This window comes from Saimiri boliviensis, chromosome 16 (genome assembly GCF_048565385.1).
Source record: "Saimiri boliviensis isolate mSaiBol1 chromosome 16, mSaiBol1.pri, whole genome shotgun sequence".
Classification (NCBI taxonomy): domain Eukaryota; kingdom Metazoa; phylum Chordata; class Mammalia; order Primates; family Cebidae; genus Saimiri; species Saimiri boliviensis.
In genome coordinates this window covers 41,945,680-41,971,858 of record NC_133464.1, presented here as the reverse complement: position 1 = coordinate 41,971,858, position 26,179 = coordinate 41,945,680, and the positions used below count along the sequence as shown (strand labels likewise).

The following is a 26,179-nucleotide window of genomic DNA, read 5'->3' as shown; positions in this document are numbered from 1 at the left end:
AAGTTGCATAATTGTCAATTACAGCATCTTTACTGATCATCACCTCCCAATTTTCTCGATTCTTAGCCTTACGCAACTTCTCACATAATCTGTAATTAAACATATGAAACTCTTCATAATTGTGACCAATATTTTGTATTTCTGCAAATTTTTAGAAAGAGATTTTATGTCCTGGTTATATGTACCTGAAAGATGAAGTTTAATCTGAGTCTTTTAAATTATTCACTATACTAAGGGAATGATCTACCTTGTCTAACACCATAATGATCTAATTTGGCATTTTGCCTGAGGAGTAGTAACAATCTGAGAGTTGACTTTTCTACTCTTTAATATTATACTTAATGAAAAGAAAGACAGAAACAATATTATCTCTTCTACACTAAGTAGAATATTCTTTCAAAGCATCTGTGTTTTCTTATGCAATATTCAATTCCTCCTTTTATTTATAGTATTCTGTGCTTGTTATTAAAGTTTATTATTATCATTATCATTATTCTGAAGATAGGGATTTTGCATGTGGGACTGATATGTATCAGGACAGACATAAATTTTTCTTAACTGGATCCATTTTTTAGATGACATTGTTTGAATTCTATAGAATTTAAACTGGATGCTTAGCTATTGCTGATGTATGTTTTGTTGTTGCTGTTCAGCTCAGAAATGCTTGCTTGGAAAAGAGAAATGAAACAGGTGGTAGGAAAATGCACTTTGGGTACATTAATGCAGCCAATTTTTCTCTCCAAGTAAATGGAGTCCCTAATAGAACTAGCATGGCCAGTTCTGTCCAGAGGTCTAATAGGAAGTTAAGGATGGGGTAATGAGATTTCAACTTTGTTCCGTTTCTGGAGAAGCACGTCACAACAGCCTGAAGCAATCTTCAGGGCCCACCTAAAACAAGCTACTCAGATATTTGGCTTTCTGTTCTATACTTGGCCCTGTCTCATATTTAGGTTTAGGTTATAATTTCTGACAAAAAGTAAAAAAAGAAATTAAAAAGGTCACATATGTTTATTTCTGTTCTGACTATTCTATTATTCCTATTAGGCTGATGGAGAATAAATGGAGTACACTCATTTCTCTTATGGCCCAGCCATGCCCTTTGATGTCTCCACGTTAGAAGCTACTTTACATAACTCACCTGCTTGTATCAAGATGTAAGTTAAAGAACAAGTATGCCAAATTATTACTTGTCTTTTTCATTTGGTCTAATTTTATTAGATTGGGCAGCTGTTTTTTCTTCAGAAAACAATTTACAATATTGCATTATTATAATTCTCTGACTCAAATATAGATAAAATTTGCTTTGTTTTTGGTTCTTTCTATTCATTTGGGAGAGTTTTTAAAAAAGAGTTCTGGAAACAGCTCACAATGTTTCCCAGAATGCTGATTCACTAAAATATATGTGAGATAGTTAGTTTCCAAATTTTGGAAAACGGTATATGATCACTATCATCACACTGTATCATTTTAAAACAAAAATAGGTAAGAAAATGAATGTTAAAAGATCTGAAATATTAATCCATTTGTGGCTCACAGTGTTATTTTAATAAATATTTAGGTCATAGTCAATAAAATGGTATAAAAAATGATATTCTGAAATTAAATGCCACCATGAAGAATTTGGCAAAGTTACTTAACACATATCAGAAAAGGTGAGTAAAATAATGTAAAATTTATCCTTGGATTGAATTAATTAAGAAAACTATACTGAGGAGCAATGTAACAATGTATAATTGAGCTTTTTTGATATTTATGTTTGTTTTGGCATGTCCTTAGAAAGCACTGAACTTTATATAAATTTATGGCAGCCTTGAAATATTTATGTGGTTATACCTTTTCATACTTAAAATGTCACAGAACAAAAAGTAAAAATCAATGAAAAATATTATTGTTTATTGAAATTTTCCATTCACAATTGTTCGTAAGAAAAATAGAAAAAGTTCAGCAAAAATATGTGTTTGCATATTATCTCAGACAAAAAAACACCTCTAAACATTAATTCTTTTCTGTATGCACTCAAAGATTGCACATGAAATAAACAGGGATATTAAATAAACACATACATAAGCAGTCAATGCTAACTTCTATCCTGTTTTAGCATTTCTATAAAGTCTATTAACCAATAACAATTAACCAACTTATGGTGTTTTAGCACCAACTTGGCAGATAAAATGAAGAGCCTTCTGAATGTTAAAATGTAAATGATCTTGATGACCAAATCGCGAAGGACAACTATTTTTTCCAGAATAAAATTTGTCAAGTAGAGCATTAAACAGTGTTGCAATTATAATAGCATTTTCTTTAGAATGAATGAAAAACCTATTTGACAAAAAGAAACATTATAAACTTCTTGCTGGAATCTGTTAAGATAAGGTTATACAGCAGGTCAAGTCACTTCTACTGTCTGCAACATTATTTATAATGAATGTCTCTTGTAGAAAATCTATTAATGCAGACAAAATCCCTGTCCTCCACTGTGAGTGCCATAATGGGATTCTATCCAGCTGATCTCAGTCTTGCACAGCAGTGGTTCAGGTGTTTCAAATGAGCATTTGCTACATAACTATTGTCGTATACGGAAGAAGAGATGCTTAGTCTAATTAATGCAGACTTAATAATTATTTCTGAAGTGATTTATAATGTCCCAAATCCATACAATGAGACTCTCTTCACAGTTCTGCTCCCCTATTTAATAAAACTTGGCCATACTAACTCCATGTGAAAACAAGCCTTCAAATCCTAACTCTCTTCCTGTTATCACCTATTCTAAATATTGTGGGGGAATTTTATTCCTCCGTTTCTCTTTTACATGCCCTCACTCTAATATTCATTCATTTGTTCAACAGTCAATCAAAACAATAGTTTTTCAAATTTTTGTTGAGGTGGATCAAGAGCCACTAGCTTTAAAAAAAAAGGTGTCTAATGAAAATTAGGAATAAATAGAATAAATAACATACATAAGATGTAGTACATTCTGCACAGATTTACCCAAGCTGGTCTCAAGGGATTCTTCTGCCTTGGCCTCCCAATGTGCTTGGATTACTTGTATGAACCATCACACTGGCCTAGGAAGTGATATTTCAAAGTTGAAAATTAAATTAAAATTTCAAGGGTACAGAGGAGGAAAATACAAGGCATATTTGGTAGAGGAAGAATAATATACAAGGACACAAAAATGAAAAAGTATGAAATGGTAAGAACAACGAGTATCTGGTATAGTAAAATAGCAGGTATTACAGGGAAAAAGCAGGGTTCTGGGTATCACATAATGGGAAAAGTAGGTGCCAGGTTATAAAAAGACTGTTTGCTAATAGCTTGTACTTATTATGTTTTATAGGAACTGCTAAAGACGTTAAGTTGGACATAGATTTAACTAGATTTGGATTTAAGGAAAGCAACCTCCCAATTTAAGAAAAGTAAATAATAAAATGCTGTTTTATTTTCACTGTAAAATATGTCATTTAAAGCAGCTTGTGTGTAGCTCAATAAAAAGCAAAATTAAATATATTTTTAGGGATACAGACATATTTGGTAAATACATTACAAAGAACAACAAATGTACTGCAAACACAAAATTCTCACGATTCTCAAAGGATAGTTTTACTATTGAGAAAGAAGCAGAGAGGATTCCAAGGCATGTGCAGGTAGAACTGTAGTTAAGAAGTCATATTTCTTAGTTGGGTAGTATTTTCATAGAAAGTTACTTGAGTTTTATTCCTTATCACATTTATATATACTCTCAATTTCAAATATTATATAAAATATTCAAAAGTGAATAAATAAAACATAAAGATGAAATATTTGAAAGCATTGCAAATGAATTTCAATATTACATAATGAATTATTTAAAGAATTAGGTAGGAAGAGACAGATGATGGAAGCAAATGCAACCCTCTCTGTTCTCCCCTCTTCCTTACCCTCCCCAGAATGAGACACTTAACAGGTTAATCCAGATAATATGGGAAGGAGTCAGGTTCAGTAAATGGTAAAACAGAAAGAACAGTAGTAAAGACTGTCCCCAAATTCAAGGTCAGAAGAGCTCTCAAGTAGACGTAGTTCATTAGTGTTGAACACTGATAAAAACTGGAACAGAAAAGCAAAATTAAATATTTAAACTGGAGTCACTGGCCCACTTTGCCAGAAGTACTTTTGTAGCTTGGAGGGTGACTCTATGCTGTAATGGGGGTTCAAGTATGTCTCCGTTGGAGTTGCTTAGAGGTGGTAATCTGGCTTGGAGGGCAGGTACTAAGGTTTCTGTCTTGTTGCAATTGCAGAGAAACCACACAATATTAAAGAGTGTCTACTACAGATCAATCAAAACATTACATTCTTAAGATGCTTTTATTTATACATGTTATTTTAAAGTGCCATTTTGAATAAAAATGATTACTACTATATTATCTTTGAGGTGATTTTAATAGGTGCTTCTGGGAAGGAAGACACACTTATAACAATAAAATAGTTGGGAAAATTACAATATAAGAGTTAGTGAGAGACAATGTAGTACTAATGGCAGTGGTGGCCCAACTGCTGTGATGATGCCATCTGCAGTGGAAGCCGTGCAACCAGGGCTATAAGCACCATGGAGCTGGCAGGAGCCTGGAAAAGACAGAAGCCCTGCCACCTTCTCAGTTGGCAGGGCAGGAGTTTGCACTTCCCAGGCACAGCTACAGCCACTCAAGCTGTGACTGTGGGCCTGGGTATCTCTGCACTCTTGGGAGCCTGGGAATCTCCAGCTTGCCCCCACAGGCTTGGAAGTGTCTGTTCCTGCTGCCTGGCCTCTCCCTACTCCTAGCACCTGCTCTAATCTCAGAACAAAGTTAAGGCTAAGCTGGGGCAGTGTTGCAATTCATCCAGGTGTGCACATAGTTGGGGCACTGCTAACATACCAACTCTGCTGCCTCAGCCCCCTCCAGACCTTGGGCACCAATAAGCATGGCAGGGAGGCTGAGGTGGGAGCTTGGTGCCGGCTTGAAGGTGCTCCTCAGCACAAACAACCTAGGAACCATGGATGATGGCAGGAGGCAGACAGGGTCCTGTGTGGAAATGAGTAGGTCCCCGCTGAAGTCCCACCTTCAAGCCAGGGATGTACCGAAGCCTGAGGGCTGTGTTGATTGAACAGAATTGAAAGTTATGGTGCTTTCTCCAGGCCTGGCCATGGTTGCCCAGGAAGTAATCAGCATGCACTTCTTCCCTCTCAAGCCCATAAAAACCACAGACTCAGCCAGACTCAGAGAGACATTCCAAAGACCAGCTGCAGAGAGGAACTGTTCACTCCAGGGTCTCCTCTCTGCTGAAAGCTGAACACTCATTGGCACACCCTGGCTGCGGAGTGTAGCTACCCACTGCAAGCTACACTGAGCTGTTCTATCACTCAATAAAGCGCCTCTGCCTTGCTCTCCCTTCATTTGTCCCCATACCTCCTTTCCAGGCATGGGACAAGAACTCAGGATCCACCAAATGGCGAGGCTGTAAGAGCTGTAACACAAACAGGGCTGAAACATGCTGCTTGCTCACCATGTTGCGGACAACAAGAAGGATGGAAGAGCAACGGCCCTTCAGGAAGCCCAGACCTAGGAGCTCCCTGAGCCTGGACTGTGACACCCTCCCTGAGGCTCTGTGATTCCTGTCATTTCCTAGCTTCCAGGTACCACCATGTTCCCCAGTGCCAGCCATGGAAGCTGCTTGTGGAACACCTGGTCCAGCCACAGGCTCATTGGGAACTGGTGCCTGTGCCAGCACCTACAGCTGCCCACCCTGCTGCAGCCAGCATGCCTGGCTGTGCACAGTGGCCAGACCCCATCCTCCCTTGCTCAAACACACCTTGCCATTCTGCTCTCTCTTGACAGGCACGGATTCAGGCTGGTAGTGCAAGCTGGGAGTAGCCTGCTGGGCTAAGTGGGCCCAACAGGTTCGAGCAAAACTCAGGCAAAGGTGCCACTGACCACATAAGTTTCCAGCTGGTGAAGGAACACCCCAAGGATCCTGTAACAATACTATCATTAAAATTTCAGATTTTTCGGTCTAGTTTACATAATTTGAAGTCTTGCTCCAACACTCACTGAGGGCAGTTGGGTGAGCTAATGACCTTTTCTTTGCTTCAATTTTTTTAGCTGTAAAGATGCTATTTATAACACTATTAGGATGAAAACAGTTATTATGATATATATAAAAGACTTATAGTCTGACATAGAGTAATATATTACTATAATTATTAATAATATTTTAGGGCAATCATGAAGAAATTGTAATTCTTTGCTTTTTCTTGCTGCTCTTTGTATTGTTCAGAAATATTATGCAGCACTTACAAATAGACACATGGATATCAGTATCACTAACATCACGTGAACACTGACAGTTATTATTGAAGAATTATCTAATCTACTAGAAGAATATAACTTTGTATGATTTACCTTATCTATTAATTAGGGCCTATGCTTTCTGAAATTACATATTAAATTGCAGAAGATGGATAGTTGTAAATGATTTTTGCCCTCTGGAAAAAATATACTCTAATGTTTAAAGTTCTATTGCCTAATAAGACATTAACTTTTAACTTTAAAAGTTTATTTCAACATTATTTTTTTGTAGTGACTTTGCTCTCCTTAAACTTATATTACCATCCTCTTGTTACTCTCATTTGTGAGATAAATATGAGATAAATTATTCAGCTCATATACTGTGTGAGTTACAGTTTTTACTTTGCAATAGAGTCCTGTTTTAACATCTTGAAATTGCATTCCCAGTGTTTATAAGTCCACCAGCTACTTTTTCCCTTCATACAGGAGGATATCAACAATAGTCAAATACAATAAATATGCATTCACTAATTATGTGGGACCTCCTTACAAGTCAGTCTATAGAGCAAGTTCATTCTCTTTGAAACTTGCACAATATTCTGAAAGTTGTATATATTATCTCAATAAACATTTCTAGTTTTTTATTATGAAAGTAACTTTAATCATCACAGCTCTTGTTTTGATTTGGGGGAGATGCTCTCGAATATCCTGCAACATGTGTTTTCTGTGATGTGGATTGTCTGCACAGTCGGGTGGCATATTGCCCACACCTAACCAGTCGGAAGTGCAAATGTTGGGAAATTCAAGGATTAGTATATAGCTCAAGTTGTTTAAAAAGCATATATTAAATATAATGATTTTTTAAAAAACTAAACATTATGGAAAGGCTATTTGTAAGTATGCTAATAGCTTAAGTTAGTATAATATAATTACATTAGTATACCAAAAAAGCACCTGAGCATCTATAAAATAAGAACCTCGATTCCCTTATAAAACATCTTATGTCCATGGATCAGAAAACTTAACATTTTTAAGATAGCAACACTCTCTACATTATCTGGAGATTAAATGTAATGCCTGTCAAAATCCCAGCTGAGTTATTTGCAGAAATTGCCAAGATAATACCATTTTCATATGAAAATATAGGGGATCAAAAATAGTCAAAATATTAGAATAAGAATGCAGAGAATTCATACTTTCCAATTTCAAAGTTTTTACCAATTTGATTACAGTAAATCAAGAGAGTGTAGTACTGGCATAAAGACACACATATTAATCCATGAAAAAGAATTGAGAGTTCAGAAATAAAACCTCATATTTATAGTCAACTGATCTTGGTGAAAGTTCTATAGAGAAAAATATTATTTTCAACATGTGTGGCTGGAATACCCAGATACAGACATGCAAAATGATAAAGTTAGACCTTTACTTCACACCATATAAAAATTAACTCAGTATGAATCAAATAACTAAATATAAGAGCAAAAGTCACAAAAGACAACATATGTGAGAATCTTGCTGATCTTGGATTGGTTAAAGTCTCCGTAACTGTAACACCAAAAGCTCAAGCAATAAAAGAAAAATAAATAAATCTGACAACACTGAAATTAAAACTTTGTTCTCATTGAGAGAACACTTTCTCAGGAAAGTGAGAAGATGACTTACAAAATCTAAAGGGTTTGCAAATCACATAGTTGTTAAGGGATTTATATCTAGAATATTTAAATAACTTTTACAACTAAATAATTTTTTAAAACTCAATTAAAAATGGTCAAAAGTTGTAAACAGACATTTATCCAAATAGGATATACAAATGTCTAATAAATTCACAAAAAATGCTAAGTTTTATTAGGCATAGGGAAAACGCAAAGACCACAAAATACCATTTTACATATACTAGGATAGCTATAATCAATTAGAAATTAATAAGAATTATTGGCAAGCATATAGTTCTTCATATACTGTTGAAGGGATTATGAAATGTCCAGCTAGGTTGAAAAACAGGCTAGTAGTTCCTTAGAATGTTAAACATGGAGTTACTATATAACCATATCACTTCTAGGCACATACACTCCCCAAAATGAAAATATTATGTTCACACAATAACTTGTATATGAATGTTCACAGTGGTGAAACTATGCTCACAGCATTAGCTAGAATACTGGAGAGAAATACAGTTATAATTAAGCATTAATCAGGCTGTAGTTTGGGCCACATCCTTGTGGTTTCATAGAAAGTCAGTCTCACAGCACTACATACTAACCATTGGTACCCCATTGTTCCTAGAGATAGAATTTTTAGACTTTAGAAACATTAGGCTTTTCTTTAAGAATTGCCTAAAATGTTTTCCAGATCCTTACTTCCAGTGGAAGCTGATGCCAACCAGTTTGAAGACCCTCACAGAGGAAAATCATCAGCAACAGAATGCAGTTTCTTCATCACCTTGTCCCATAACTTCACCCTGCACTTTCCCACCAGTTAACATTCTCCACACTTTAGCCCACTCAAGAACTTAAACATCCTAGCCCCAGACTTTTCAGGGAGACAGATTTGAGGTATCCTCATATTTTCTAGTACATCAGCCCTACGATTAAACCTCTTTTTCTGCTGCAACCAGGTATCTCAGCATATTAACTTGCCATGGTCTTTGGGCTACAAACCTGTTCAAGTTACAGCGGTATTATCTGTAAGTGTCCCAAAGTGTAAACAACTCAAATGTCCATCAACTGATGAATGGATAAATAAATTGAGGCATAGCTATACAATGCAATAGTATTTCACAATAAAATAGATAAATTACGGATACATGGTAGAACATAAATGAGTCTTGAATATATTATGCTAAGGGAAATAAGCCAAATTTCAAAAGACCACATATTGTATGATTTCACTTCTATTAAAGATCTGTAAGTTGAACATTCATATAGATGAAACTAGATTGTTCATTGCCTAAACAGGTAAATGGAGAGTAATAGGTAGAGGTATCTTTGCAAAGTGATGGAAATGTTCTACAGTTGATTGTGTTTATAGTTGCACAACTCTGAAAATACTAAAAGGCATTAAATTGTACAATTTTAATAGGTGGATTTTATGGTACATAAATCTTATCTCCACAATATATTTAAAAAGATAAAAATTTGAAAGCAGAAAAATATTTATTAATTCTTCACTATTATTGATTACCTCTTATGCTCAAATAATGTTCTGTTTGTGGGAAGATAACAATTTCATTAATTAATGACAAGATGGCACTTACCAACATTATCCAGAAATGCCTTTGCATTTTCTAAAATTTAAGATTTAACAAGATATTTGGAGAATCATAAGGCTGCAAACAACCACAAAGGACCATTTTGATTATCTTAAACTTCATGGCTTCACAGTTAATGATAAACATGTCAAGTGAACTACTAAATGACACAAAGTTGTATAAAACATTGTTAAGAGGTCGAGTCTTCTAGTCTTCAAGAATTAAAATTGTGCTGTCTTTATCTCGCTTTATATTCAAAGTAAGTATTGAAATTTCAAATGCCTTCAGTAATTGGGAAGGTAATAAAAATTTTGAAATAATAGAGGTAAAAAATAAGACTTGTGGCCCACATTAAAACAAAAGGGTAAAAACATATACAGGACAAAACTAATAAACAAATAAAAAAGGCAACCTAGATTTTTGGCCTATGGTTTAATGAAGGACTTGACAGATTATTTAATTTAGTCTATGTATACCTAGTTGGAATTACTTGGATTATTTGTGCCAAGATTTTTAACATTCTTTCTTTTAATTTTGGTGCTGCTCTATCATCTCAGAAATTGTTTTAAAATTGAACGTCAATGAATGACATAAATTCTAATATTTTATTAATTAAATTTTATGTCAATATTTAATGCTGAGAATATATTATGCTATTTGTAAAGTAATTTCATTATTAGTCATAGTTTTGGGTTAAAACAGCAATAGCAGCAAAAAACTGTTTGCATGGAATTAGGGACCTTTCAGATCAAACTCTGATATACATTACATTGCCTTTTCTAAATAAAACAATGGCAGCTCTTGATTGTCTTATATACTCAGGATTTTGTTCTTTGGTCAATGAAATAAATGTATTTTAATAATGTTGTTTGACATTAAAGGATACTATTGAATGAAGAATTGATGGTTGGCTGGTGTTTTTCTGTTCACTCAAGCTGATTTAAGAAGTTGGTAAATTTTTCATCTGTTAAGCCATCAGAAAAAAATTATTTTATTTAAGGTTGGAAACAGTAGCATCATTGCTTTAAATCTTTTTTACCTAGGCTGCCAAAGGATACACTCTGAGAAATGTATAGATCCTGTTGTTTAGCTTATATTTATTAGCAAGTTTTATAAGGAATTTAGTCACTCATATCATGCCTTCATGAGATAAAATAAAATAATAATCCTTAGAGCATTTTGTGGCATAAAAAAGTGAAGGAAAAAGAAACAGTATCCATTTACTACGATGGAAGTCAAGTGAGTTCATCAAAACCGTTTTTTATTCTAAATGTTCTAGTAAAATAATATTCTGTGCAAAGTGATGTTTCAATCTGCTGACAACCAAACCATTACAAAGCACCAAAAGCTTTTCAAGTGCACAACACAACATTGGTTACTTAAACCAAGCTTTAGAGTACTTGAGAAGAGTTGAGATTTTCAAGTTTTCAATATTTGATGACATATACTCTCACAGTCTTTCTGAATAATTAAGAAAATACAATTTGCCAATCTCCTTCCAAAGAGGATGAATGTATATCAATGCATCCTCAAATGATATTTTCCTGTGCATACAACAAAGAAAACTTAACTAATAAAAGTAATATGCCATTGTTGTTCATATTTTATTCATACTTTTTCTAGTTCTGTATCAAATTTATAAAAGCTTAAAATGTGAAAGTAGGATAAGATAATGATCACGCAAGTATATTATATATGATCTGTGGAAAGGGTGGATTTTTAAAACGGTTTAAATTAAGACTATTATCGAATTTACTGCTTAAAACTACAGCCTTTTTCTGATTAATATATTCAGTTAATGCTGATACAGGTGTCTATTTATGTATGTAAATTTATGCATATATGCCTTAATCAGTGACTATGTATAAAAAGCCCTAATTTTAATTTCATCAATTTTCTTCTAGTTCAACTGCAATATATAATATTTACTTGTAAAAGTATCATCTACATTTCATGGTATCTACTATAACCACTTTAATTAGTTACTATCATTTATTCTTATCTATATACCAGGCATCAAATTAGAAACACTGCTTTATAAAATGATAATTCACTTACTCTCTTTTCAAATTTAACTGCAGAGAAACTAATTTCCATCTCTTTCCATATATTTTAAAACCTCTTCATGTAATTTTAATTTTAGATTCAATTAATGTGAAAATTATCTTTAAGAAATGGTTCCAATAATATAATATCTAGCCCGAGTACTTATTCAGTCTTAAATAAATCTACTAAGATTTACTATTGGTGAAAAAGTTTATTTCACTGAAAAGTGTTTACTCTTTATTATCTTTAAGAAATCAGCCATTTTACTAATTGTAGATCACACAATTCTAATTGAGCTAAAGTTTCCCTATTACATTGCCCAAATTAACATTGTCTTGCATAAAACATGAGTGCTTATTGGAAATAAGGCCCCAACCCAAAGCATACTGGTCTGTCTCTGAATCCCATTGTTTAAACTTTGTCCTTTTCTACTTACTATTATCCAGCAATTTTCTATTATGATGTATTCTTTTATATAATCTTCAATCATAAGAAAATAGGACACATTTGGCTTAGTGTTATTTCTTCCTTTAGTACGTGACCTCTTTGTTGCCTCGCTAGGTTTTATATTTATTCCTCAATAGCATGGTGATGCTCCAGTGAAATGTAAAGATAAATTTATATGAAATAAACACAAATATTAAACATAGATATTGAGTAAAAAATAGATCCACTGACACTTATTTTAACTGAAAAGCAGGTACACGTATAAGAATGAAAATTATGTCGCCTGTTAAAAAGCTTTGAAATAAATGAAAAAAAGTTAATAAATTTTAAACATCATGGGTGCATCTTGTATGCATTTATTTCTTATTAAATTTTCTAATGAGGAGGTGCAAAAATAAAATTAGGCACAAAAACAGTATTTTAAATTATTGTAAGATGAAGAGAAAATATTTTACTATAAATTACTAATATTCATATTTAAGATTATGCTATGTAATTGTGTATTTAAAATTATTAATATGTGACAGTACTTATTCATCTATTCCTTCTTTCAGATATCATTATTATGTGCCTAAATGAGACAGGTGCTATACTAAGCATTAAGAATACAGCTTTGAACCTGACAGCTGTGTTTATCTTACGTAGTCTAGCTCTATGCAAAACTGATTATTACCTGATCAGAAAATATAAATATTTTAAAATATTGGTTAATGATAGGCAAATTATTATAATAAAGGGAGATTTCCATTTGTATAAAAACAGAACTTTTTGTTTAAAAAAGCAAATTAATTGATTTTATTTGTTGAAGATTGTGCTTTATAAGTTGAAAGGACCCTGCAGGCCAAAGTTTCTGACATTTCTTCCTTCTGACATATCTTAAGAAGGCCTTTTAGAATCACTCTAGTAATGTAAGAATATTCCTTACCACAGAAGGGCATACTTCATTTTAAATTATTCAAATCATTGACTAGGGACTACTTATAAGTTTAAATGTTTGTTTACAGGATATTTTTAAATGTTAGTATTCCTTATTGAAACTTTGTTATATTGTTGCCACAGCAGCAGCTTGAGATGTATGACAACTCTTAAAAAATTTTAACCTACTGTACCTAAGGTACTCTTAATAGATTGTGCACGTGCGTGTGGGTGTTGCAGTTTCATATAGCTATGTGTTATATCTTAATGTTTTAGAAATTGTAGCTCAGTAGAACAAATAAAAACCTGCAAATAAGGGCAATAATTTTGCCAATGACTCCAATTTGTAACACACGTACAAACTGCCTGTAACGGACAGTGAACAAGTTCTAGGGACCTAATGTACATAATGGGTAGCAATTGATGTGTTAATTAGTTTGATTTTGATAACCATAAAAAAAAGAACTGTCCATCTAATTCAGGGACAAAGAAAGTTAAGAAATACAAAAACAAAAACAGAAAAATATGTTTATTTAGTGCTTTTGGTCATTAAACATCAATGGTCATTGTTCCTTAAACTGCTCATTATACTCACCCTGACCTTTTCCTTTCTTTTGAATTTACAAAGACATGCTGAAAGTCCAATTTTGATAATTTTTAATGCATCAACTATATATAACTTAAACTTGTTATTAAGACCATGTATGCATGTGAAACAATGAAAAGGAGTAACACAAAATAATAAATAAAAGAAAAAGGACAACATTAAAAATCATTTAGTACTAATGTATCATGTAATAGTCGAGAAAAATGTAAGTGAACTTTATTTTTATGACTTATAAAACAAGGATATTTAAAGTTATACTGCAAATATTCTTCCAAGGCAAACTCTAATTTATGGTTTACTAGCAGGATTACTGGTAAAGATTAAAAGCATGTAGTTAGCTGGAAACCATAAAACATGACAGGTATTTTAAAACCATGAACACAAACGACATTGATAGAGTTTGTTCTTTCTCTCAAGTATTTTTTTCCACTGGCTCCGAAGGACAACTGAAGGATGTATAGGATTTTTCATAGTGCTACCAGACTCTGAAAGGGCAGCTGCTTAGCTTTATGCTCCAGGCATGAGTCTTCCACCCTTCAAAGCTACTTATGAACAAGACAGCTCCAATTAGTCCTAGTGCCACTGCCTCTGCCTCCAGCCTAAACCTAATGAAATGTTCTAAGTCATTCTGGTTGCACTGGACAGAAAATAGAGATGGGAGGAAGAATACTTGAGAAAAAAAAAATCATGAAGTTCTTTGGTCTCATTTCTCTTTCAGGTTTATAATATCCACTTGCATGAAGTAATCCATATTTTGTGTCTGGGTATTATAAACCCGACTTAATATTATAGGAAATATGTAATCACTGCATATCCATTAGCATATTGAATAGGGCATAGAAATTCAATATGCATTAACATATTAAATAGGGCATAGAGACTGTACTGGGTTTGTTATCCCAATCTAGCATGTCTATCTATTGATCCTGAGTAAATTATTTAACATCCCTGAATCACAGCTTTATCATTTTTAGAATGGATATAACACTTACCTAGAAGGAATTTTGAAAGGAGTAAATTTAATAATATATTTAAAACCTAGAATTACAGTGACAATTGGAGAATATTTTACACTTTATGTGGGCCATCACCAGCACCACTGGTGTTAAGAATCTCCATCAATAAAGCTGCTGCTTATGTGCCAAGCACAATGGCAGAACGTAGCATTACATCATCACTTTCTTTTCTGTTTTTTACTCTCCTTATATGTGGATGTGAGTATATATATCTTATACTACATCTTATAATTTTTCTTTGTAAAATTTATCTCATATATATATACACACATGTATACATACATACATATATAATAGAAATATGTAATTGTCAATTATAATGATAAATTATCATTATAAACAAATGTGTGTGTATATGATATATATTTAACAATATGTGTATATATATACACATAATATATATAATAGATATATATTACACACACACATAATACACACACACACACACACACACACACACCCCTACCTCTAGTGTATACTAATCTCTATTCTTAGTTTCTCTTCTTGCCTTCCTTTTATGTCAGTCTGATGACTCATCTTAAATTTAAACCTTGGCTTTACTTGTTTAAAATGTTCAATGGTACATTCTTATACTGCAGATAAAATCCCAATTCTTTACAAAATCTCCATAACCCTGCACAATTTGGTTCTGCCTAAATCTGCAGCCTCATAAACTGCCTCTCTTCTTGTTCCTCTCCACCATCCCATCTACCTTGAATTTCATTAAGCAGAACAATTGCCCTTCCATCTCATATCACTGGCACATCCATATTCTTCTGTTATGAACATTCTTCAGCCAACTCTGCACCTAATTTTGACATGCTTTTACAATGCAAATAAACACCACTTATTTAAAGAGTCTTTTTTTGCTTTAGGGGAGAGTTCTCATTGTATCTCATAATTTTTCTTTGTAAAATTTACCATATGTGTGTATACATATATAGACACATGTGTCTATATATGTATAATATATAGGCATAAGTAGTTATAATTTATAATATTTTTTTATTCAATATATTAACCTTGACTCTAAGGGAAACATCATTTCTATTTTGTTCACCATTGCATTCCTTGTGTCACCTGCTGGTAGCACCCAGGAAACTTGACACCTAGCAGTCAATGGTCACTTTTACCTTCACTTATTCATTCAATAATTAATAGTATATGCAGAGATTTATCTAGGCACTTATGCTACAAAGCTTTCCTTTTTTAAATGTTACCAAGAAACTACTACATTAATTGGGCAGGTAGACAACAAATACAACAATAACAAAAACAAATATGTAATTTAAAGCAGGAACTAAAAACTCTAAAAAATCTAAAGGAGTATAAGGGAATAGAGAGTTTTGAAGGCACTGGCACATCACAAGAGAATGGGTCTCTATGGAAGTAACCTTTTACAGAGATCCAAATGAGGAGGAGAAGAAATGGATATAAATGTATGGCAGAAGAGGACTTCCATCTGAGGGAAGAAGAACAAGAACAAAAGTCCACAACTGAAGTTATGCTCAGTGTAATCAAAAAACAGTGAGAAGGTCAGACTGGCTAGAACTGTATGAACAGGGAAAGTAATAGTAGAAAATGTGATTTTAAAAAATATCAGAGGCACACACTGTAGACTTGTTGAATAAGTAAATTAAAGAAAGTTCTACAGAAGTATCCAAGGACAATGGAACTGATGAACATATTATAAGATACTAGACAGCTGATGGAACAAAAAAATCAATGGGGAAGGCTTCTTCTCTTATCATAAAGAAATCTGCAATATATTTGTAATGACCAGCCACAAAGAAATAAAAATAATTGTATAAGAAAGTTTTTGATGATATCACACAATCCTAAGGAAATAAATACTATGGTTTCAATTGTGAGAGGTAATAACATGAAACATTTAAAGGTATTTCTTGGGCACGAATAAACTTGAACCAGAAACAAAGGGAGATTATTTAGAATTTGATAATGGATTCCAACAAGAGAAATATCTGAGTAACGTGAGAGTGAAGGAACTATACATTGCATGTTTAGCAGGAATGAGAACAATTGCATCTAATTTTGAGGAAAAAATGCCTGAGTAGTGGCTTAGAAGCTAGGTGTGGGGGACTATGTATAGCAGAATATGGAGTTTCACCAGGTTATGTTGGGGTATGTTTTGAATATTTTGTTGAATTAAGAAAATAAAATACTCAATGTTTTAAGTTTAAAAGCTATCATGAGAGAATTGAAGGTTCAAACATCCATTGAAAGGGCTGTGGAGGTGAAAGTCGGGGATTTTTCTACTAAAGATTTCAACCTTCACTTCAACATGAATTGTTCACAAAAGCACTCTGCAAAGACACTGCATTCCTCAAGAACCTCCAGAGAACTCCAAACAATAGTCTCAGCCTACAACAGTGGGGTAAATAGCTTTAATAACTTGCCTATAAGTTATTTTACTTTTCCATTTGCCTACATATCTTCCTGCAACTGCATGTGGAGAATAATGACTGCTCCTTCTCTTTCATCTTTCATATCTTATATGAATTCCTCTTATTGGCAAGTTCTAATCCAGAACCGTCTAGAGAAAGGATTGTTGGATAAAAATGTTCCAGGCCTGTCCTCCAAAAGTCAGTGCTGACTTTGGAGGTAGGTGGCAATAATGATCAGTGGAAATAGACAACTCAGCAGGGAAGGAAAGATCGAAAGATGGAAGTCGACTTTCTGTCCATCTTTACCCCAGAAGACCAATTCTAAAACTACGCTTTGATATAATATTTAATTTGACCAGAGAATTGCATTAATAAAATACATTTAAAAATAGAATAAAAAACACTTAAACATCACTGCTTTAACACAAGGCTGTTCTATCAAATATATGAGGACAGCTATAGCTATTGCCATGCCGTAATTTTATTCAGCCATAGACAACCTTTTTTTTTTTTAACTTTTCTTCATATTACACAATCACAAATGATTTACTCTTCTTGTTATTCTAATCTGTTTATGTTTGCCACTCTCTATTGCTCTTAAAATTTTATATCTAGAATTAAGCACAGGTTTTATAATGTAATCTAAGAGAAGACAGACTATTTCCTTCAATGATGCTATTTCGGTGCTATCTTTATATTCATGCAGACATAGTTTACATTAATGTTACAGAATTAATTTTATACTTTTACTCGATCTTGAGCTTGCAATCAAAATTCTCCAGTATTTTGCACACGATTCATTGCCAAGCTGGGTCACCTTCCTGGAAAGATTTTGGAATTATTTGCACAGAATCAGTATCTGAAGCTAAATTCATAAGATGACTCCTTAGAAGGTCATCTTTGAAGACCAAGTTCACATCTCAAGAGTTTAGGCCAGAAATTTAATTTTTAAGTGTTATTTATACATTAAGCAATCAAACAAATAATTACAGTTAAGAGAGAAGTTAATTCTATGCCAGGTGTAGTAGAAAACAAATGTGATGATTTGCTGGTAAAGCAGTTTAAGGAGAAAAAAATAAAACACAACACAATATGTTTGCTTTCAAAGCACAGACTGGGTAGATTAGATGAGGACATATGCCTGATTGGATAAGGATCAGAGGCAAATATGTGATGAGAAATCACAATATCAGATGTAAAACACTCATTTTAAAGTGCTGGAACTAAAGGGACAATATAGATCTCGGAAGACAACTGGCCAGTAATTTTTCTCTAAAATAGTTAACATGAGTATCTACAGAATGCCAGAGGGTCACATTTTCAAAATAATTTAAAATCATTTAAATTTCAGCAGATATAATATGTCACAGTTTAAAAAATAAATTAAGATAGACTCATTCGGAATGTTGAGTACCTTAGAAATCTTCTATATTTCTGTTTTAAATATATTTTCTATAAAGCATATATTTTAAAGTCTCTGAAGAAAAAATTTTGTTATATTGTGTGATAAATTGCAGAACAGTCCAAGCAGCTGCAAGGAAAACATTTTCATTACTAAATTAATAATTTCAAACTAGACCAGAAGGGACTATTATCCCTCTGGATATGGAGGCATATTGTTCTTTGGCTTAGTTAAGCCAGGAACTCCTAGAGGTAATGAAATGTGCCTAATTAAATGGTGGCAGTTAGACTTTGATATTTTGGTTGATGAATTATTTGTTTACATTCATTTGCTATGGTTCACATAATTTCAATGGTAGCATCCCGTCTGTCATGGAAAATTTCTAAAGAAGGATTTGACAACAGAGTTACAAATAGTGCTATCTTCTTCCTTTTAATTCTGTATTTTCATTTAATTTAGTAATCTGCTTAAAGGATTATAAAAGAAAATAAAAATAATTTTGAAACTCTGTCTTAACATGGTAATCAGAATACTTTTAAGTGGTTGACTCATTAGTGATTATAAAGAGGGTTCAATTTGAAAAAAATGGCAACCATAAAGTTTAAAGAGATTAAACTCATTTTAAAACTTTCTTTGAGTTGGAGAGAAAAGTTCCATATGATTTTATTAGTTGTTTCAATAACAATGAAGACATTAATAATATGAATGATAATATCACAGTAAAAATGGCAAACATTGATATAGGGCCTCTATGCCAAACTCTCACTCTGTTAAGTGCTTTTAGAATAATTATTTCTAGGATAGGTAATATGATAGGTATGAGACTTCTAACCTGTTATTCTATTCTATTTTAACCGGTTATTCTAGAATGAAATTAATATTTTTAAAATCCCATGCCATAAAGTACACACATTTAAATTGTACAATTGAAATGACTTTTAGATTCTCTACAGAGCTGTTACACACACACACACACACACACACACACACACACACACACAGAGGAATAAAAGATAAAAATATAAAATAGGTTTAATTTTTTTTCCCATAAACTCATCACACTGGCATAGCCAAACTAAATATGACATACTGTGACAGAGAGGTTTAAAAAATGCAGAAAAATGTACAAAGGGCCCTTGTGGAAGTGAATGTACAAAGGTAGATAAGGCTGGGGCAATTTTGAAAATCAGTTTAAATAACTTTATTAATATCCATCAATGTGTATATCTGTATTGCCTGTTAAGTATGAATAAAACCATAAAGAAGCTTCCTGAAGGCAACACATGGAGATTCCTGGAGGGTGGCATGCCCAGGGAGGGCCTGGAACCTATACACCCCTCTCATCATACCTTGCCCTACACATGTCTTTATCTGGATCCTTAGCAATATATTTTGTAATAAACAATAAATTTAAAATAAAATAAAGTATAAATCCACAAAGAACAATACATCCAGTATAGAATGTGTTTTTTTAAATTAGAAAATGCATTATGGTACACTGTATTTCATAATAAAAAATGTGCCAAGTATAGAACCTCATTTTAAATTTAAAACACTTCCTAATGCCATGACAGTAATTATTTTTACCTCTGATAATACAGGGTATGTCTCTATTATTAAAATATTAAGTTTCCTTACCATTGTGTAGCTGTGGGCCACCTTCATTAATTCAATGCATCCTTGAGCGTCTGCGAATGCTCGAATTCCTAAGCAGTTAGATGGATGTAAAAGCTTCATGAGGAAGTGGCAGCACACTTCCACCACCTGTGGAAGCTGAAGAAGGCACGCTGCAGCAAGAAGGTTCTCAATGGTGTCCTCTTTTAATTCCAAGCATCCTAAACATAAGAAAAGATAATTATGAAAGTCTTTTAAAAACATGAGATAATACATATCATAATATTACTCAAAACATTAGTCCAATCTGCTAGAAAATATCTAAACTGAGATTGATAATCAAGAGAAATATAACTTGGCAAAAGTCAGCAACTGTTTTAATAATGTTGCATTTTATATTTCACGGAATATTCAAAATCACCCAGTAGATACAAATGCAGTTTCAATCAACATTTCTATACATTTAGGCACGTTCTTCCTTTCATTGTGAAATAAGAAAGAAAGAGAGAAAAATCAGTTTTCAAATACATGCTTACAAACTTATGAGAGCAGAGGCTCACTAAGTTTCTGAAAAGGTATATATTTGTATATGAATATAAAATATATATTTTTGGATAATTAATATATGTATATACATTTATAAATACATGTGGTTCATACTGCTAGTATTGTTTGTAACCCACTGTACTCTTGTTTAAAATTTTGTTTGTTTTTCCCCTGTTGGTCATTTTATCTTAAAGGCAAAAAAAAAGTGAGCTCTTTAGTACTTCAGTATTTCCTCTTTTTTCCTAATTTCCAGAATAATTTTTTTTAAGGTATTGGTTTGTTAAAAGTTTAAAGAATTTATCTTTGAAGTTTTATGGACTGAACTATCTAGAGTTACATTTTAATTAGCAATTCAATGTGTTTGATGATTTTATTATCATTTAGATTTCCTATCTGTATCTGAGTGAGATTTACAAGTTATACATTCTCAGAACTGGTTTATTCCATTTTTCTGGCATAGCCTCCTAGTTCTTCACTAAAAACATCTCCAGTCATTTCCTTTCCTGAACACAGAGTCAGACTACATTTCTCTTGAGTTAGGTGTGACACATAACAAGCTCTTGTCAATAAACCATGAGCAGGAGGATGTGTGTAATTACCATTTATGATGTGCATCTTCTCTCCTTCTATTACACCAGCTAATTACAGGTGATAATAAAACCCAAGTGAATGGAAGACACACAAGAAGAAAAGATCCTGGGTCTTGAATGAACACCTGAAATTATTAGTTTCAACTAATAAAACCACCATAGTAAACTCTAAGTATTTAAAAATATAGATATAGTTTTATTGGTTCTTACAGCCTTAACTTACTCTATAGTTTTTAATGTATTCTAATTAGCCAGTACCTGTAATTATGTGAATTTTTTCATACTATGGATTGTTTATTTTTGCCTTCTATCATTTCTACATTGTAAAATTAATCTTTTAAGTGGATTATCTAATTAAATAATCACTTCCAAGCATCACTTTTTTGTTAGTAGACAATATACAGTAATGGTAATGAATAGGACTTTTAAAGAGTATAATGTCTTATTAATTTTGATTAGAAATTACTGACCTTACTGAATATGAATATATGTGTTTTCACTAATGCTGAAAAATTATTGCCATTTTTATTTAAATGATTCTTCACTCCTACGTCTGTTTCCTCCATTTTCTCTTACAAACGATCCCTAAGGTGTACACTGGATTTTCTCTTTCTCTTCAGGTCTATAATTTTTTCATAGCTTCTATTCACTAATTCTCTGTTCAGCATATTCAATATTTTGTTTAACCTTAACTTTTTAACTTCAGTGACTATTCAATTTCTTTGTCACATGTAACATACTGTTTATTCCTCACTTTCTAATAATTTATATAATCTGTAATTCTGGAAATTTTCCCCATGGGACTTACTGATGTCACAAAATTTTAATACATTCATAAACAGTAGTTTTGACACAAAGATTAAGAGATTTTAATAATGTTTGCATTTTGCCTTATTAATTTCTTCAATTTCTACTGTCTTTATATAATTTCATTTTAATAATAATTAACCCAAATTAAGTATTTATGCTCTGAGTTCTAAACCCAATCAGATGAAGCCAAAGAAAAAAGAATTTTTAAAAAATGAACAAAGCTGCCAAGATTTTGGAATTACGTTAAATGGTCAAACCTAAGAATAATTGGCATTCCTGAGGAAAAAGAAAAATCAAAAGTGTGAAAAACTTATTTAAGGGAATAACTGAGGAAAATTTCCCTGGCATTGCTAGAGATCTAGACATCCAGATACAAGAAGCTCAAGGAATACCTACATTTATTGCAAAAGGATCGTTACCTAGACACATAGTTTCAGGTTATTTAAAGTCAAGACAAAGGGAAAAATCTTAAGAGCTATGAGACACAATCACCAGATAACCTATAAAAGAAAATCTATCAGATTAAAAACAGATTTCACAGCAGAATCCTTACAAGCTAAAAGGGTTTGGGGTCTTATCTTTAGACCCTGAAACAGAATAACTATCAGACAAGAATTTTGTATCCAGCAAAACTAAGCTTCATGAATGAAGGAGAGAGAAATTATTTTTCAGACAAACAAATGCTGAGAGAACTTGCCACTGCCAAGCCAGCATTAAAAGAACTGCTAAGAGGAGTTCTAAATCTTGAAATGAAACTTCCAAATACACCAAGATAGAACCTCCTTAAAGCATAAATCTCACAGGGCCTATAAAACAATAACACAACAACAACAAAAAGTATTTAGGCGACAACTAGCATGATGAACAGAACAGTACCTTATATCTCAGTACTAACATTGAATGTAAGGGGCCAAAAAAATGTTCCACTTAAAAGATACAGAATGGCAGAATGGATAAAAATCTACCAATCAAGTATATGCTGTCTTCAAGAGACTGATTTAACACATAAGGACTCACATAAACTTAAGGTAAAGTGGTAGAAAAAGATACTCCAAACAAATGAGAATCTAAAGTGAGCAGGAGTAGCTATTCTTTTAACAGACAAAACAGACTTTAAACCAACAACAGTTAAAAAAAGACAAAGTGGGACATTATAAAATGATAAAAGGATTAATTCAACAGAAAAATATCCCAAATATATATGTACCTAACACTGGAGCTCCCAAATTTATAAAACAATTAATACTAGACCTAAGAAATGAGATAGAGAGCAACACAATAATAGAGGGGGACTTCAGTATTTTACTAACAACACTAGACAGGTCATCCATACAGAAAATCAACAAGAAACAATGGACCTAAATCATACCCTAAAACAATGGATTTAACAAATATTTACAGAACAATCTGCCCCTAAACTTCAGAATATATATTCTTTTCATAAGTACATAGAACATTCTCCAAGATAGACCTTATGATATGTTACAAAACAAGTCTAAATAAATTTTAGAAAATCAAAATGTGTCACGTATCCTATCAGACCACAGTAGAATAAAACTCAAAATTAACTCCAAAAAGAAAGCTCAAAACTATACAAATGCATGGAAATTAAGTAATCTGCTCATGAATGATCTTTGGGTTAACTCTGAAATCAAGATGGAAATTAAAAAATTATTTGATCTGAATGAAAATAGTGACACAACTTATCACAACCTGTGGTATACAGCAAAAGTGAGGCTAAGAGGAAAGTTGATAGCGTTAAATGCCTAGATCAAAAATTCTGAAAAGGCACAAATAGAGAATATATGGTCAGACTTCAAGGAACTAGAGATACAAGAACAAACCAATCCTAAACCCAGGAGAAGAAGATAAATAACAAAGATCAGAGCAGAACTAAATGAAATTAAAACAAACAAAGCAAAGCAATACAAAAGATAAATGAAACAAAAAAGCTGGTTCTTTGAAAAGATAAACAAAATTGAGAGATCATAAGTGAGACTGATGAATAAAAGAATAGAGAAGATCGAAATAACCTCAATTAGAAATGAAACAGGAGATGCTGCAAGTGATATCACAGAAACACAAAGAATCATTCAAGGCTACTATAAACACCTTATGTGTACAAACTAGAAAATCTATAGGAGATAAATACATTCCTGGAAACATATAACTCTCCTAGATTAGATCAGGAAAAAATAGAAACTCTGAACAGATCGATATCTGTACTGAGATTGAAATAGTAATAGAAAAAGTAAACTCCCCCCAGAATTCTAGGACCAGAGGGATCCACAGCTCAATTCTATCAACATTTAAAGAAGAGTTGGTGCCAATCTTACTGAAACTACTCTAAAAGGAAAAATCTAAAAAAATGTTAAAGCTGAGAGATTAATATCCTGTTTTATTCATTTTTTCTGAGTCTTCTATATTTGACTAAAGTTTGAATAATTTATCTTCATATACATATATTCTGAGAAAGTATACATTGCTGCTTCTAATAATCAATGGCAGCCATTAGTGCCTACATATAAAGAATATATTAGTTTATTTGTGAGCTCAGAAAGCTGATTGCACTAAATTTGAATCTTGAATATAAGAGTTTAGGAAAAATGTAATTTTATTTAATTATCATCAATTATGCTGTTCTCTAATTGAAATTTAAAAGTATATTATTGCCAGTTTTTGTATTTTTTTAACTTTGTGATGTTGCCATCATTTTTTCTTAGATTTCTTCTTTTCATCATGAATAGTTTTAGGACATAATAAAATAGTTTTCAACTTTACAAACTTTATCTTCAAGAACAGAATATTTATTAATAAAGTCTTTTATGCATTATAATTATTTTTATCCATACCAAATTTTGTATTCTGATCTTTTTTAAACCTATAATAATTTACAAAACCTACCCATAAACCTCTTATCTGGCTTCACCCAGTGTTAACATTTTGCCATATGTATGTGTATGTGTGTATTTATGTTGTAGTTGCAAAACTACTTGAGAGCTACTTTTAGCCATCACATGTTACCCATTAATGCTTCAGCATGTATCATCTAAGAACAAGGGTATTCTTTAACAGAGTGACAATATAATTACCATACATGAAATTGATACATTCGCTGTGACATACACTCTCCCAAATGTCTGAATAGTTTTCTTTGTAGCTTTTGCAAATTTTTTAATTTCAGGATCTCATCAAGGATTATACATTTACTGGTGGTGTTCCTTTAATCTTCTCTTATCTAGAACTATTCTCCTACCATTTTTTTCATCTATAATATCTGTGTTGGTGAAGAATCCATACTAGTTGTTTTGCAGAAGTCTTCATTTTGTACTTATGGTATTTCCCCTTTATTAGATTATGGTGAATTTTTTTCTTAGTTTCTTTTTTTGCAGGTACACTATATAGGTGACCTTATACCCTGTTCCATCATGATCAAGAGGCTCATGATGTCAGTGTGTCCCATTTATGGTGGCATTAAGTGTTATACCATAATTCAGGCACTATCTGACAGATTTCTTCATTTAATTCTTAATATAACTAAATAGTAATTTGTTAGGTGATAGATACCTTTGCTTTCAGATATGATAGATAAAAAAGACTATGATATTTTATTTATGACTTTTACTGAAAGTAAGACAGTAAGGAAATCTAAAGCATGCCTCGAAGTGTAAAAGTAGTTGATGAAGGAAAAGGAAGAGCAGATACACTGGAGACAAAAGGTGGAAAAATAAAGTGATTAGAGTAATATGAAATATTTTATTTTATATTAATTTACACTTGAATTAGATATGTAAATTCTAGTTTTGATATAAAAAGAAAACACAACACTAATAATAAAAATGAAAAGTTATAGAAAATTCTAAAATTTTGGCTGGGCACAGTGGTTCACACATGTAATCCCAGCACTTAGGGAGGCTGAGGTGGGCAGATCACAAGATCAGGAGATTGAGACCATTTGGCCAAAATTTTAATATTAATATAGAAAAACTTTGCTGTCCAGATATTATCAAATAGTAGAAGGCTGAGGATCATAAGTCACTTCATCTGAGGAGACATTTATTGCAATAAAATTATTTGAGGTGTTTATATTTTACATTATCAAAAACATTATCATACAATAATATTGTCAAGATCCTCATTTGAAGTTGAGGTATTCATATGGATTTAAATGCTTTTAAGACTATATCATTACTAACTATTGATATATATTTTAAGGTTTATGGAATACTATA

The 26,179-nt window shown here is 32.5% G+C and overlaps 1 protein-coding gene and 1 pseudogene across 1 annotated transcript in view; both read right to left on the bottom strand.

Annotated features, from left to right (window-relative positions):
* LOC120365748 (26S proteasome regulatory subunit 4 pseudogene) overlaps positions 1-5,676 on the bottom strand; it is a 30,856-nt pseudogene extending 25,180 nt beyond the window's left edge.
* Positions 1-26,179, bottom strand: part of KLHL1 (kelch like family member 1) — a 402,761-nt gene that overhangs the window by 210,662 nt on the left and 165,920 nt on the right. Inside the window, exon 4 of the mRNA XM_039473260.2 lies at positions 20,026-20,222. Coding sequence (XP_039329194.1) covers positions 20,026-20,222 — 197 coding nt within the window. The remainder of the gene's footprint in view (positions 1-20,025; positions 20,223-26,179) is intronic.